The following is a 16114-nucleotide window of genomic DNA, read 5'->3' as shown; positions in this document are numbered from 1 at the left end:
CACATGCTGTAGTTTTTATTTTGATTAAAGGGTCAGTTCACCCATATCTCACTACTTCCTTATTCCTGCCTAGCAGTATCTAGCCATGTAGATGGTTTTTGCACTTAGTTGTCCAAGTTTTAAAGGATAAGTTCACCCAAAAAATGAGAATTCAGTCCTTATCTTCTCACCCCCATGCTGATGGAAAATCGGACTGCAAAACGAAACTGAATGTAATTTGTTTTGTGGCACTTCAGACAATGGAAACTGAGAACTAAATATATTTGCAGCAGTGTCCCAGTTACTCTGAATGATTAGTTATAAGAGCTAGTTTCTACAGAAGAAACGGTCTCAAGCTTAGCAGCACTGTCGGTGATCAGACAAATGAGTGAAAGACAAAGTAGACAGTTAAATCTTGACTAAAATGATGAAGTAGTGGATTTTTTTTACTCCACTTAAACTCCAGTCGCAACGATTCAGACTGCGATGTCCCCTGAGAACAGTTGGTTGTCAAATTCTGCCCAAGCAGCTGTTTTCTGAGAAAGACGTCCCTGTAAGCACAAGAGAGACTGCTGACAGGCTGGCGACTGACTAGAGGGGGTGGTGGGAAATGAAGCCTGCTCTCTCTGTGGAACAATATGTAGCCAGATGTTTAACAGCGGTAAGTGACAGGAAGTTAATAAACATGTGGACATGGACAACGACAGTCCTTTGGGCTTTCTGAAACATCAAACGGGTTTATCCGTGTTTGCAATGAAGAAGTGGCTGTGTTAGATGTGAGGGGTCTAGTATGGCTGATACATATTGGTAATGAACCTTGACAGCTTCACAGGAAACCACAACAAAAGGCCAGATGTTGACACAATAACAAGCAACTTCAGTGCCACTCAGTTTGGTGGGAAAAGTATAGTAGGGTCCATAAGTCAGACAACACTAGTCAAGATACTTCTATTTTGGATTTTTTTCCTACAACTCACTCACTCTCATGGTATCAGCTGGATAATTTCAGTGAAAAGTTGAATATTTGAAAACAATGTCCACAAATTTCAGAATATCTTTTGGTATGTTTTGCTTTAATAGCAGCATCCACTGGAGTTTGCATGGACTGCACAAGTTTGTGCAAAACCTGATGAGTCATGTTATCCCAGCATGATTTGATGGTGTTTCACGAGGCTTCTTGTAATGTCAGAGAATGTTTGGCTTTCTCAGTCCTGTCCAAACAAATGTTCGATGGAGTTGAGGTCAGGTGACTGTGGAGGAAAGTCCATCACAGTCAGGACTCCTTGGATCTTTGGTCTTCAAGTAGGTCCTACAAAGCTTTGAGGTGTGTTTGGGCTCATTATCCTTCCTGCAGTAGAATCCGTCTCCACAAAGATGCAAACCAGACCAATTGTCGGGTACCTAAAGGACTTCTTGTTTATGTTGCATTACAAATGTGTTTTTCAAAATTTATTCGTGACCTTGCCATGGGTTTATTTGTCAGCTGCTGTTTCCAGAGGGAGGAGTGAGTTTTCAATGTCAAACAACTTCATAAATAAGTTATTAACTGTAAAGACTGCTGAATGTAATCAAAACAGTTTCATGGCTGTGAGCCCTACTATTTTGGGATACGCTATTTGGCTAAATAGATAACTTAATCTCTTAATCTCTAAGGAGATAGATATACTTTTATTTTTAAAACATTTCTGACATTTAAACTTTAAATGTGCAGTATGTAAGAATTGGCCACCTGTTGAATTCATACTCAGAACAAATAGGGTCTAGCCTATCTCCGCTAACTGTTCTAGTAACCGCTAAACTCTGCCAACAGTAGCTGCCGTTAGCTAGTTAGCTCAGTTAGCCGTGCAGCTAGCAGTCTGGACCGGGAGCTCAAAGCACTGAGGAAGCGTTGGTGTTTATACCACTAGTAAAGGTGCTTTGGACGGGCCGGGGCTAGCTGGTTAGCATGCTAAACGTTCTTTGCAACACAAAATATAGTCGTCATAACATCAAAACAGTTACTGCTTCACATTCTGGAGGAGTAGAATGCAAACGGAAATACAATTCTTAGTAGTAAAAAATGTTTATTTGAAGTACATTGTCAATTGACATACATACTGTATTTATTGTTGTCAAGGGCTATAAAAAGTTATACTGATATCAGCATACAGTAGTTCACAAACAACCAAGACCTTAAAATCACAATTGAAAGTGTGCGTAACATTTCGAATGCATGACAAAAAATGGTTGGACCCGTGAAGCGAGCAGCCAGCAGTCATCCGTGGTGGTGACACTCGATCTAAAAAGTGAATCGTGACCTGCAGGTTTAGAAGAGAGGTGCAGACTGTCTGGGGTCATCAGGTAACACACTGATGGAGTCCTCTGCTTTTCCACACAGCATGCAGAGCATTGTGTACTCCTGGACAACACAAAACAGAATTAATATACACACTAAAAGACTACACAGTGTCAACAACTAACCAGTTAGTGTTAGATAACAAGTTTGGCCCTATTCAAAAGCTTGTCCTCAGATATACATCTGCATAGTTGAGGTCATAAAGCAGCAAAGAGATTTCTTACCTGATATTCATCAACTACGGAGAACGTGTATTCGTGCCTGGCGATGACATGGTCACAATTTTTACAAACATCTGAAAAGACAAATGGAGTTAGTTATTGGTGGATTATTTTTTATGAATAAGTCTGGTAATTCTCTCTTCTTCACAGGAACCTTGTAGGAGGATTAACACATAAGATACCAGTAATTGGAGCCTGGTGGTGCAGCTGCATTTCTTTCACTGCAATATTTGAGAGTTTGCCCAATCTTCGTGCTCAGCTCCATCTTAATGGAAATTCAGCAGCATCATAAAATTATAAAACTCAATAGTTTTAATAAGTTTAATCAAGGTTTGGAGTTAAAACTAAGATGAGGTTGAAAGAACGGTTTAAATTCCACATCAAATTGGGAAAATGTTTCTTTATGGACCTTCGCAGTGTGATGTTGAAGCAGGGAAAGGATCTTCTCCAGACTGATGCCACAAAGTTGGAAGCACAAAAATCAATGCATACTGTAGCATTAAGATTAACTTCCTGAGACCCGAGCTCTTGTTTGTTATGCATTTTTAATTTCTCCGAGCTATTTGAGATTAGTAAGACCTGATAAGTATAAAAACTAAACATCATATTTGAACAGGAAGTTTTTGAAAAAAAAATTATGTCATCATATGGGGACCCTAATCCTAACCCTAACCCTTGGGACATATATCATATTTAACTAAGGGGTCCTGACGACGCCTGAGAAATTGCTGATCTTTCTTTCAGATTGCAGATAAAACCAACAAATTTGGCCCTGATGCAACATCCTGTCCCATCCCACAACACTATCTGATTGGTAAAGCATCACAGTTAATAGAATATAATCAAAAAATGATTATAAATTTATCAAATAAATGTGGTGGAGAGGAAGTAGAAAGTAGCAGAAAAGGAAAATACTCCAGTAAAGTACCTGAAAATTGTACTTAAGAACAACAAATATTGGTTATCAGTCTCCTTGGTTTCTTTTGGCCCTAAAAAAGCCATATCGGTCGACCCCTAACACAAACTACTTGATTTGTGAAAACTGGCTGGTAAAACATTACAGTTCACTGGCATCTGAAAACAACTTGGAGGTGAAGAAGACAGACTGACGGTCATATGTGACGATCTCCTCTCCATCATCATCCTCTGTGGCTTTGTTGCTGATCAGCACAAAGTCCCTCTGATGGCAGTTGGCACAGCCCAGGTAGTTCATCAGGTAGGAGCCGTTCTCCAGACAGGTGTTCCCCTGAGCAAGAAGAGACAGCAACACCTATTCAGACACCATCACTCAACACTGTGTTTCCCTCAGTGACATCCCAAACTGCGACTGTATGCGCGTTACACCAAAGCATCGGCGTTTGAGGTTGTTATTTAAACCAAATATTAACGTTACTCGCGGGTAATTGTAACGCCAGTAGCTAGCTAGTTACTTTGCTACTGTAGTAAGTTAGCATTCGTGCGTGAAAATAAAACAGGGGTCCTTACAGGTGCTTCAACTTACCCGGTCGGGATATTCTTTTTGCACACAGCCGTTACACATTTTAACTTTTAAAAACGTCAGGAGGCGTCAACTCGGCTAACAAACTGTTTTTCTGGGTTGTGTTTTTTTTTTTAGCAGATACTCCTCTTCCGCACAGAGCGGTGGTCTCTATAGCTCATTAGAGCTGTAACACACCGTCATGACCGGACACCGATACAAAATCCCACGTCTCATGTTCTGGAGATCTACGGAAAAGGGGCCGCCGCCATACTTCCGGTGTCGTCGCCAGCGTGCGATTGGATGACGTAGCCGTCGCGTAACGTACGTAGACAAACATGGCGGTGGGGCAGCAGTTGAGTGTTGTTGCCATGTGAAATTCGTCTGGTAATTACAATCTGTTTACGATTTAAACACAACATATTTCGTTCAGTATGATGAACTAGCCAACGTTTTATTAACTTTTCTCACCGGCTTGTGTGACATTGACCTCAGGGACCGATTACCTGCAACTGTTTTAGTCCACCGTTAGTCAAACGTGTTACCTCAGTGGTCGCTGGCTGACCAGGTCTGACTCGATAACCACGTTTTGCTGCAGGTATACGTGTAGACTGACTGATGTGACAGTGTTATGGGTTATAAACGGTGTCCAGCATTCACCCGAATGCCTACCTGTATATATAACGTAAATGCCACTAATAAACTTTAAGCTACGTATAGGCTATAGTCTTTATTCCCTGATGTCTACTGAGACACTGGAGTTTGGATTTACTCATCCTATATTTAATGCAGAGTTAGTATTAGTATTAGTGCAAAGCTTTAATACGTGTGCTGTTATTATATGTTCTTGTTTCACCTGTTCAGAAATGGCAGAGCTTCAAACCCCACATGAGAAGGTGGCTCAAACCCCAGGGAAGAAAAACAACAACAAAAACAACAACAACAAATCTAAACCCTCCCAGAAGGTCAAAAATGTCTACTGTGCTTTGTGTCGCAGGTCATATTTGAAACATGTAAGTGGCTCTTTCACAGAGACATTTAAAATTAGGGATGCAACGATAAGGATTTCTTTCAGCCAATACCCATAATCGAGAATTACCTGCCTCTTGTGGCCAATACTATAGGATAATTGATAATTTTACATTTTTAAACTTGAAAAAGAAGTTCCTAAACTATACTTTATTCACACCTGAGTGTGAGAGAGGCTAAGGTGTACTAATTGTAGATGGTTGATTGGCTATCCCACAGCTCTAATAAGTTTTGTAGACTTTTTCACTCCTCTGTGAACACTTGTAGAACACGTATTGCAAATTACAATCATGCTGTCTTCTTCTGAACTTCTAGAAAAAAACGTCCACACCAGCTATGACGTGTGGCTCTTGTCTTCATTGCGTGGCTCTACACAGGTGCAGCAGTTAGATGTAATGAGTGCTTCAACAAAAAGTAAACAAATGCTTTGTATTATGGGCTCTATTTAGCAGCTAAAATTTCATTACCTGTCAATAACTGATAATGTACATTTTCCATAATTGCGTTGAAAATGTTTTGGTCCAATATATATCGTGCATCCCTAATTTAAATGAGTCGTGGTGCTGGGTTATATAGAATGCAGTTGTTACAAATGATCTCTAATCTTGACAATATGACTCTTTACTACAGGAAGCACAAGAGCATATGCATGGCATGCTGCATCACAGAGAGCTGGAGACGGTGCTGGGCAAGTGAGTAATGTTTGTAAAAGATACGAATGTGTAGGATTGCAACTAATAATTATTTTCATAACCGATTAATCTATTTGTTATGTTCATGCTTAATGTTTTAGTCTATAAAATGTCAAAAATGTGAAGAATCATTTCACCATTACCCTGTCCAACATATGTAATTCACAGTATCTCAATAATCATCAAAATATGCTTAAAATGGCGTTAAAGACACTGGAATTACTTCAACCCCGATTTTTGTTCAGAAACAAATGTTTTTTTCATGCATCACAGATAGCACACACATCTTTTCTAAGTGTGAAACAAACAATCAAAGAATCTGAAATAAGTAATCATAAATCATAAGTCCCTCCTGTACAAATAAAGTATTAAAAAAATGGTGGTGACCACATTTCCCTGTCGTTTACACACATCCGATTTACGACTTGTTTTTGTGGAAGATACAATGTGCAAGCTGTGCCTTCATGGTGAGAGGCTTAGGCAATTCAAAATAAAACAGAAAACAAATATAGGACTGTATGTCAGTGAGCTGGACAGCTTTTTTAAGCACAGTAATTCATATGAGGATGTTCACTATTATCTTGATTCCCGATTATTATAATTTAAAAAGGAATAAAAAATCCCACTGATCAATGTATTGTGAGTGTTTTTCATTACGATCTGCAGTAAAATCTATAATCGCCCCATCCCTAGCCCAAAGTGACTTCTTCAAATTGCTTCTTTTGTCTTACCAACAGGCCAAAACCCAAAGTTTCATCAATTGCTATCAAAAATGACAAAGATAAGCAGCACATTCTGACATTAAAAGGAGCTTGAACCACCAAATGTTTTTGCTTGAAAAATAACCAAAACCATTGATTGATTGATTGATTATCAAAATAATAGGCAATTAATTTTCCTTCAATTTATTAATTGGTTAATCAACTACTTGTTGCAGGTCTACTAGACCTGTTCTGTTTTTCATGAAAGATTAAAAAAAACAGTAGTTTTTTTCTTTTTTAATTTTTTTTCCTTTATTTGGTTTCACATCTTCACAATAATTACATATTCATCTTTAGATATGTCTTTTCACAGAGTGAACCGTTTTTTAACACAAAACAAAACGGACAGAACATGGGGTGTCTTGAGTTTGAGAAAATTAATAAAATATGAACAAGTTATACAGAGATGAAAAAAAAAATTAAACAAAAGAAGGGCGTTTCGGGAAATATACATTTTCCACATTTTAAAAAAAACAGTAGTTTTTTCAAAGTGAAAGGTACATTATGAACTTAAGACATTTTTGTCTGAGGCTTAGTATCATCAGAGAAAGAGGATTGAACGTTTTGCGTATTCCTTAAAGCTAGATATTGAGTCACAATACTTTATTGTGCCACCTGAAATGTGTTCAGGCATCTATTTATTTAGGCAAAGTTCTTGCACGTTGCTTGTCATGGAAGATTTAAGAAGTATGACTTATAAAAAGATCAGCTTGTAGAAAAACATGTTTGTGTTCCGTATACTTGGATATCAAAAAGTATAGTTTTGGCATTGTACTGAAACTCAGGTGTTGAATCAGCACTAGCCATACTGAGATAACACAATCACAATCAAGCTTTGATCTTAAAATCAGTTCTAGAGCTTAAAGTGGGGATTCTGACATCTGCAGACATCTGACATATCTTTTGTTATGTTCCTCTATCAACAGGAATTTATTTCATGAATGTCAGGCGTGTAAGGAATCCTCCATGGGTTTAAAACAGTATGCTCAGCACATCTCCACCGCTCAACATAAAGCCAGGTTGAAGAGCTTGATGTCTAAAAATGCAAAGCCCCCCTCACTGAAGAGGATCCTGGGCACAGAGACCTTGGACCAAATCCTGGAGAGAAACAAGATACTGAAGACTCAGGAGTAAGAGATTCACCATAGAATTAGAGCGTGCATTTTATTCTTTCAATGATTTAGTATGTTGTTTGTATTTTTTGTATGTATTTTGACACACTGTCTATTTCCATAACAGGAGGAAACAAATAAGAAAGAAAAAAAAGAAACAGAAGCAGTTAGCTGGTCAGAAGCAAGCAGAAATGCAACAGGGAGCCGCCAGAAAAAACACAGTGGGGTCCAAATTAGTGAAGCTGCAAAAATCCAAACAAGTGAAACCGAGGATACTGAAACAGGTGCAGGAAGCCCACCAGGATGGAAGCAAAAATGCTGTTGCTCAAAACAAAGAGAATAAAGTGTCCAGTCTACAAAGACCTCCTCACCAAAGAGAGCAAACACGGCAATTCAAACCAGACAGATCGGCTTGTTTGTCCAGAGAGCCTGCAGGTCGAGGTGGGCATCAACCTTATGTTCGGGACCAGTTCACCCAGTCTACTCAGCAGATGAGGTATGATGGCAACTTTTCTGGCAACAGTCAGTACAGCAAAGTCAAAACTGCAAATTCCCAAACGGACAGAAATATTAGAAGACAACACAGTGCTCAAGGAGGTGCCACTAACATGCCAGGACAAAGAACATGGCTTGCTATTAGACAGCAAGGCCATTACAAGAAGCAGTATGATAGTGCAGCAGACTTCACCAGTGATCAACTCCCTCAGAATGGAGCCATCATCTTTCATCACGACCAGAAAGAGAGTACGGGACCTTCTCAGGTGGAACAAGAAGATTCAGCTCAACCTGCTTCATCAAATAAACCTGCTAACGCAGCTCCAATACGGGACGTCGACGTCAGCGAGATGCTACGGCAAATCAGAAGAGCGCTGGGTGTGAGGGAGCCGTGTAGAGCCGATCGTGAAGCCCGGAGGCAGAACACTGAGGCAGCTACCCGGTCGGCTGATCAAGCTGAAGCTAAGAAGGAGCAGCCAGCAGGTGTCTTCTACAAAAACTCTTCCATCCCCTCTGCTGGTACTACATCCGTGCAGTCCTCACTAGTCAGCTCCCCTGCTCCTGCATCCCATTCTGGTGTTCATCCTTCCAGTTATGCTCCTGCTAATTCAGAACAGACGGTCAGAATGACACAAGGAACAAATCAGTATTTGGAGGAGAGCTCAGTGGTTGCGAGTACCTCAAATGGACCATCAAATAGCAGAGAGAGAGAATCACGGGAGGCCCTGGACAGCCAGACCTCACTCACCCGATGTTTGGGCAGGACTGCATCCTCTGAGTCCAACCAGAACACCGCCCACAAGGTTCGAATTGCCCATGAATCAGGCAAAATTCAAAAACCAACCATGCATAAGTTGCTCAGCTCATCAGGGGCAAAGAGTAAGTTGAACTGGAGGGAGGTGCACGAGGAGATGAGGAGGAAGAAGCAGGAGAGGATCAAAGGCTTTCCCAGGTAAGTCTCTTCTTTCATGCATCCCTTTACCCTGTGTTTTCCAAGCAGAAATCATCATTTTATCCGTTTAATGTGTGTGGTAACAGGTTTGGAATCGAACTGGCGAACCATTCATCTGACCAAGAAATCTCAACACAAGCAGAGGACTTTCCTCTGTCAGAGGGCTTCCACTGGGAGTCGCTCCCAGGCAGTGCTTCAGGTGCACACTGGACTCGACTACCTCCTCCTGCAGCCCAGGACACAACAGTTAATGAACCTCACGCAGCAACACCATCAGATTCTCAGATGCAGGAGGCTGTGGAGCAGCCTGGTGCAGCACAGGAAGGTCGCAGCAGTCACACGGTCAAAGTTGTCTCTGTGAAGGTGGAAACACACTCGGACGGGGATGGAGATTTAGGAGACCACAGTGGTGCCAAAAAGAGGAAAAGCAAAGTGGTGCCAGTGAGTAGTGTACAGTATTATTAAGTATAAGGCATAGCTGAAATATCTAACTTGATGATACTTTTATGATTGGAATTGAATTCTCCTTCATTCTCACAGCGTGATGGCATTCCTGATAACGAGCCAGGAGGAAAAAAGAGGAAAACAAAGACAAAGAAGGGTAATCCTGAGATTTTGTTTTTTGTATTTTTGTATCTTTTGTAATCTCTGACCGAAGTGTCAGTGATCATATTGCATTGTGGGTAATGTGAATGATATCTCAGATTCAGCTGCATTGATTTCAATTATTTTGAAGTCTACTGTTAATCCAACAATGTTAAAGCAGTACAATGATTCCTTTCCTGAAGCACTCTTTTAAAGCATTTTCATTTTAAAATGTATGTCTTAGCTGACTAACATTGTTTGACAGCCACTTCAAATAGACCACCACCAACTCAACCTCTCTGTCGTGTTTGTGAATATTTCCAAATATCATCCAGTAAATCTCAGTTTGTATTTTTTCCTACCTTTTAGACCAGAACCAAATGGACCAGCTGTTGGCTGTGTCTCTGAGGGAGGAGGAGCTGAGCCACTCGTTACAGGATCTGGACAGGTCTCTGATCCAGGCCCGCAACGCCCTGCAAGCTGCCTACACGGAAGTCCAAAGACTCCTGCTACTGAGACAGCAGGTACCACCATGGTTGAAGAAGATATCACAAATCTTTTCACGTTTAGGGGTCTTTTCACGAGATTACATTAAATTGTTCTTCCTGCTCTTTCAGTGTACTGCTGAGGTCAACAGTCTGAGAACCAGGCGCATTGAGATCCTGCAGGGGATGCAAGGTACAGTAGATTAAATCTTTGCTTTAAATGTCTTCACACTCAACAAATAGTTCACCTTTTTCTCACTCAATCTCTTCCAGAATCAAATGTAGCAGAGAGAGCCACCACTTCATCAGCAGGGGCTGCTGCTGCCGTGCAACCAAGGCTTTCTCCCCGTCCTTCCTTCAGTGCCTTCCCCTCCTCCTCCAGTCAGCATTCGCCCTCCACAAACCCAGCATCCTCAATCAACCAACCTCATCCAACCCCTCTTGCCCTGCCAACCATGCCAGTAAAGCAAGAACCACAGACAGTCTCCTGTAACCCTGATACATCTCAGGTACCTGTGAACCAGCCTGTGACCCTGTTTCCCCATGCTTTGCTCCCCTCACTGCTGCTTACATCGTCACACTTAGCTGCCCCCACAACTACTGTCACCTCTCTGAAACAACTCAAAACAATATCCTCTTTATCTGTGAGTCCTTCTCCTGAATCATCTGTCAGGCAGCAGGAGCAAGTGACCAGGGAGAGGTTTAAAGACTCTGTAACAACAGTGAAGTTAGCGAGAGACGAAGCTGACAGTGATTCTGAGGAAGAACCCACAACAGAGAAACCTGTATCAACCCTTGTTCCTGAAAGAGATCAAAATGCATTCGCTGCAGCTCAGAAAGATGGCGCAGGGAACGAGAGCGATGACTCCGTCGAAATGATGGAGCCCTACAACCTGGAGATCATTGATATCGACGAATCGGACAATGAGGAGACCGTCTCAAATGTTCCTGTCCAACGAGAGCCTCCTCAGAAGTCTGTCAGTGTGGAGTTCAACGCCATGAGCACACAGACGCTTCAGCAAAATGAGGATGAGAGGTGAGGTCACTACATAAGATTATCTTTGGTTGCTTTACTCTTAATGTGAAATGTGACCGTCTTTGTTCTCTCCTGACCGCTCAGAAAAGTTAAGCCCACTCTTGTGCCAGTCAAAGATGTCAGCGTTCCTCCAGGTGAGTATTGTGTCTCCTGTTTGAGTTGAATTTAACGCTCACAGGACATGTTTGGATACAAAAATAAATAAAGCTCTGAAAATGTCATTATTAACAAAATTGCTGCCTTTTTCCAGAGTGTGTTGAGGGGGCTGAGGAAGAGGAGCCATTCTTGGGAGCGTTTGAGAACCACACAGGCCCGGTCCACGGCCTCCAAGTTCACGAGGGCCTGTTGTACACATGTTCGGGGGACAACACAGCACGCGCCTACAGTCTGATGGTGCGTTGATCACGGTCCAAAAATGACACACACTTCTTCTGTAAGAGTGTATCCTTCCTCAGACAATTGGCAAATATAATGAAACCAAATCAGTCTCTCTGAATAGAGCAGACTGTTTTTACCGAGCAGCAAAGACAATGGATCTGTATCAATATATAATCTGTGAAACTATAAGCTTTATATTTTGTCTCTGTTTATCCAGAGCAGGGAATGCCAAGCAGTGTTCACGGGTCACACAAACAAAGTCAACTGTCTGCTGGTGTCGTCGCTCCCAAACCTGCCAGCACGTCTCTTCACTGGGTCCAGCGACCAGACGATCCGCTGTTACAGCATAAAGGTACAAAAATTCCTTCTTGTGATGTAAACACTTATTAGACAGGGAATCATTTTAGTGGTTGGTGCTGCACATTTATTTTGCTGAACACACACCTGCAGCTATCATGAATTTCTCCCATCAGCTGTTTTTATGTAGCCAAAGTTGAAGTATGATACCAACCCATTAATTACAATTAACATGTTGAGTTACTGATGGTTTTTAACCACATTGCTGTTTAATTTTGTGATTTGTTTGCCTGCTCTCTCCTCCAGTCTAAGAAGTGTCTGCAGCAGATGTCTCTGTCAGACAGAGTGTTGTGTTTGCATGTCGCATGGAACATTCTGTTTGCTGGACTCGCCAATGGATCAGTGGCCAGCTATGATTTAAAGGTGAGTGAAATGATTTGAATACTCAAAATTTCATGTCTGTTTACAGCATCATTCGAAAACCTCAATAGAAAGTTGGAATGTACAAAAATGACATTTGGTACCAAGTAGAAAAAACATTCTCCGCTGTTATCATATCTCTCTCTCTCCGTCTCTCATTAGACTCTGAAGCAGTTAGATATCTTGGAGTGCCACGGCCCGAGAGGTGTGAGCTGCCTGGGTACGGCACAGGAGGGCGCCCGGCGAGTACTCCTGGTCGGCTCCTACGACAGCACCATCAGCGTACGAGATGCCAAGAATGGCCTGCTGCTGCGCTCGCTGGAGGGTCACACCAAAACTGTACTCTGTATGAAGGTGAGGAGATGAACTCGCTTCCATTTCAGCTGTTAAAATTTAAAAATGTTTTTGTCCAGATAAAAAGACAAAATAATTGTAGTTATTACACAAGGCTACTTACTGTTCATTCTGTTACGAAAACAGTAAATCTGCGTGCATATCAGGGTCAAAATCCAAATTTTGACACTTAAAGATGATTCTCAAAATGACTAAAAATGAAATTAACTTTTTCTTAATCCTGTAAATAGTTTGTTTCCTTTAAATGCTGTAGTAAATTGCTGTAGTTTTGGTTTTAAAAGGTCAAATTTATTTCTTGTAGATGAAATGCAGATCATCAGTGATTTCATGTACAAGGTGTACTGTATCATTCTTCCTTTGTTGTTTTCAGGTGGTGAATGACCTGGTATTCAGTGGCTCCAGTGACACGTCTGTTCATGCCCACAACATCCATGTAAGTGCATTTATCAATGAGTATCGATGGACAGGCGCATGAAGTTTGTTTTGATACCTTTTAACTTTAAAAATAAATTCATCTGAACCTTTCTTGTGCTTCGAGCCTTTGGCACAGATGTAGTTACTGAGGTGACACAACAGTACAATAGCTCAGGTTATTTTGAGTGATAATCTTAAAATATTCAGATGTTAATTGATACAGAGTGTGTCTGGGTTTGTGTATTTGTTTTTTCCGTTTTAACTTCACGCAGTTTTGTCGTCCATCTTTTATCTGCAGACGGGTGAGTTGGTTCGTATCTACAAGGGTCACAGTCATGCTGTCACATCGATAGTCATCTTAGGGAAGGTGATGGTGACGGCCTGTCTGGATAAACTGGTCCGAGTATATGAGCTTCAGGTACAGTATTTATGACTCAGTTTTACAATCACTAGTAGCTCAAAAACTGGACACTGATTTTTGAGTGCGTTTCTTAGCTTCCTAAAAATCCAGAGAATGCAACGAACCTTGTTTCATTTAGTCATCGAAAAATACTCATTACAAAGTTATTTTCCTTCATTGATTACACTTCTGATAGTTTCCCTTTGTAGTATTAGAAGTTAGGTAATTAGTGCATATTTTCCTTGATGTTTTATGGTATCTAGCTTCTAATGAAGCTGAAGACGTTTCTAATTTACAGCAGGGAAGAACAGCGTGTGGAGCCAGAACATTATCAGAATTTCTTATTTATAGAGTTTGCGATTGTTGGTAAAGTGTAAAGACTAAGAAAGACAGTTTTCGTGAGTTTTATTTTGTTTGGGATAATTTTTAATTACATTTGTTTTACCATGATCTGCAAGGTAAAATTACTGTTTTTGTCAGTGGAGTCTGGTGGCTTTGAGGAGGACAATATAACGGCTATTTCAAGTTAAGGCTCATTTATGCCCCTTTCCAGTACAAAAATAGATTTGTCTGGCAGCTCAGAGTCATGTTTCTGAAACACAACAAACATCGTGACGGTGGAGGAGGTTGTATTAATGAACCTTTTAAGAGAAAGAGGCAAAAGTAGAGGCAGGGTTGCAGAATGGCGGTGGTCTGTGAGGCCAATAAATACAAAGCGAAATCTGGACAGAGATGTCTTTGCAATTTACCAATGAGAGAAATTCATGATGGACGTCATTTCAACTTTGTCTTTGTTTCTTTTTTAGTCCCATGACCGTCTGCAGGTGTACGGGGGTCACAGTGACATGGTGATGTGTATGGCTGTACATAAGAGTGCGGTATGTGGATAAAAACTGACCCAGCCATTTTTTTAAAATCTAAAATTGCATGACAGATTTCAATTTTGTAAACTGTCAAATTATACATCTGCATTGTTTGTCAGATCTATACAGGCTGTTATGACGGTAGTGTTCAAGCTGTGAAGCTCAACTTGATGAAGAACCACCGCTGCTGGGTAAGGACTCATTACACAGAGAGTGAAACTTAAACTTTTCTTTCAATATTTTAAGTCAGGTGATAAACATTCCTCTTATGATATTTAAGGATAATAATATTTGATATTTTTTGACTATCGTGTGTCTTTGTCTGGTCTTCAGTGGCAGAATTGCTCTCTGATCTTCGGCCTGGCGGATCATCTCTTGCAGCACCTCGTTAGAGATCACAGCAACCCCAATCTGGAGATGGTCAAATGTCGCTGGAGAGGCTGCAGCGCTTTTTTCGCCCAAAAGCAGTCAGTTAGGCAGGTAATGAACTGACGGCATCTTATTTTCAGCGGTCTCTAAAAGCTTTGTTATAAAAACAATCTTAGAGTGCCTTCACACTAACAAGAGTACAGTTGAACATTACCCTCAGACCTCCTCAGTCTGGTTTGTATTTTTACTGCAGGAGCTGCCCGAACACATGCAGAGCCACGCGGAGAAAGACAGTAAAGTGCAGCCTTGATGACGCTGGAGTTTCACCTATTACAACACACCACCTGATTTATCAGTTTCAATTTTCAGTTGTATTTTCCATTAATGTCCCATTTTTCCTTTTTGTTCTGCTTTTTGTGGTGCTGATCACATCTCTTTGGTCTCACTGAGACCAGACAGGCCACTTGCTATTGATAGCTGAAGCTGTTTCATAATAGGTTTGGGGTTAAGGCTCTGACACTCAATCAGTCCTGCGTTTAAAATTATCAGTCAATAAGCTTCAAGAGTAAAACGATTCATTACAATTTTGATCTGTTGGTCAGCACATTCTTTTCTTATCCCGGTTGATACATAACATGGCTTTAGACACTGTTCATCTCAGAAATGCCATACTATATGTGAAGCTACTCTCTTGGAATGTTTCCACGACTATTCACTGGCATAAACACCTCAGAGTAGCTTTTACAGGCCAGCTTTTAATATGAACTGCCTTCTTCATCAATCTCGTTGTGATTTGTATTGCCGATTGGCTCTGAAGTAGAGGCAGCCGGTTTTAATGTTGGCTGAATCTGTTGAGCAGCAGCACACCAGAAATGGCACAGTGTCTGAGCCTGAACAAAATCCTTAATTTATACATCAAATCTCAACAAGCATTTTGTGAAACTGTCCTTCTGTCATTTCACAAGAGTACTCCACTGATTTAGCGTTGTACTCCGATACAGATGTCTCTTTTTTGATTTGGATGTATTCCATTTTTTATTGTATACTGACATGGCTTGTTATTTTTCCTGATATCACAGTTTGGAGTAAATGTATCCTGAATTAATTCCTGACTCAGATTTTTGCCTCCCATCACACCTGAGAACTTTTAATTGAATTTCTTAGGTTGTGACTGAGATTTGGTTATACAAATATACCCTGCTTCATTGAATGTAAAAAAAAAAAAACATTCATTAATTTTTAACATTTTGACATTCTTGGCAATGCTTTTGTCCTTGTTATCACTTTGTATAACAGATATTTGAAACTCATCTCTTTTGTCTCTGTTGTCAGACCAAACCGTTCAGAAAGTAACTTGCTGCCTTAATTTTTGTATGTTATACTGTACAGTGTGTATTCGATCGTTTTAATACCTACTGTATGTGTACAGCAATAAAAAGTAAAAAAATGTGCATTTACTC

At 40.7% G+C, this 16114-nt stretch overlaps 2 protein-coding genes across 4 annotated transcripts; one reads left to right on the top strand and one right to left on the bottom strand.

Annotated features, from left to right (window-relative positions):
* Window positions 1-2026: 2026 nt before the first annotated feature.
* Window positions 2027-4237, bottom strand: churc1 (churchill domain containing 1). Its single transcript, XM_073492373.1, has 4 exons — window positions 4037-4237; window positions 3646-3781; window positions 2539-2609; window positions 2027-2377 (listed from the first exon to the last, which is right to left on the bottom strand). Exons 1-4 carry the CDS (start codon window positions 4073-4075, stop codon window positions 2285-2287), a joined length of 339 nt encoding a protein of 112 aa, XP_073348474.1. The 5' UTR covers window positions 4076-4237; the 3' UTR covers window positions 2027-2284.
* Window positions 4238-4315: 78 nt separating this feature from the next.
* On the top strand, window positions 4316-16111 carry znf106b (zinc finger protein 106b). Of its 3 annotated transcripts, none has more exons than XM_073492371.1 (21): window positions 4316-4336; window positions 4877-5025; window positions 5672-5733; window positions 7421-7624; window positions 7734-9053; window positions 9140-9494; window positions 9594-9654; window positions 10008-10162; window positions 10256-10316; window positions 10397-11159; window positions 11244-11293; window positions 11410-11552; window positions 11755-11889; window positions 12141-12257; window positions 12417-12608; window positions 12979-13041; window positions 13321-13440; window positions 14229-14300; window positions 14405-14476; window positions 14619-14765; window positions 14908-16111. In XM_073492371.1, exons 2-21 carry the CDS (start codon window positions 4879-4881, stop codon window positions 14962-14964), a joined length of 4296 nt encoding a protein of 1431 aa, XP_073348472.1. In that variant the 5' UTR covers window positions 4316-4336; window positions 4877-4878; the 3' UTR covers window positions 14965-16111. The 3 variants fall into 3 exon arrangements, with proteins under 3 accessions (XP_073348472.1, XP_073348470.1, XP_073348471.1); XM_073492369.1 differs by lacking the exon at window positions 4316-4336 and adding an exon at window positions 4363-4399; XM_073492370.1 differs by lacking the exon at window positions 4316-4336 and adding an exon at window positions 4414-4610.
* Window positions 16112-16114: the final 3 nt, after the last annotated feature.

The sequence above is a fragment of the Pagrus major genome, chromosome 22 (genome assembly GCF_040436345.1).
Source record: "Pagrus major chromosome 22, Pma_NU_1.0".
Taxonomy (NCBI): domain Eukaryota; kingdom Metazoa; phylum Chordata; class Actinopteri; order Spariformes; family Sparidae; genus Pagrus; species Pagrus major.
The sequence above is the reverse complement of the archived record's forward strand: the minus strand, read 5'-3'. Positions and strand labels throughout refer to the sequence as shown.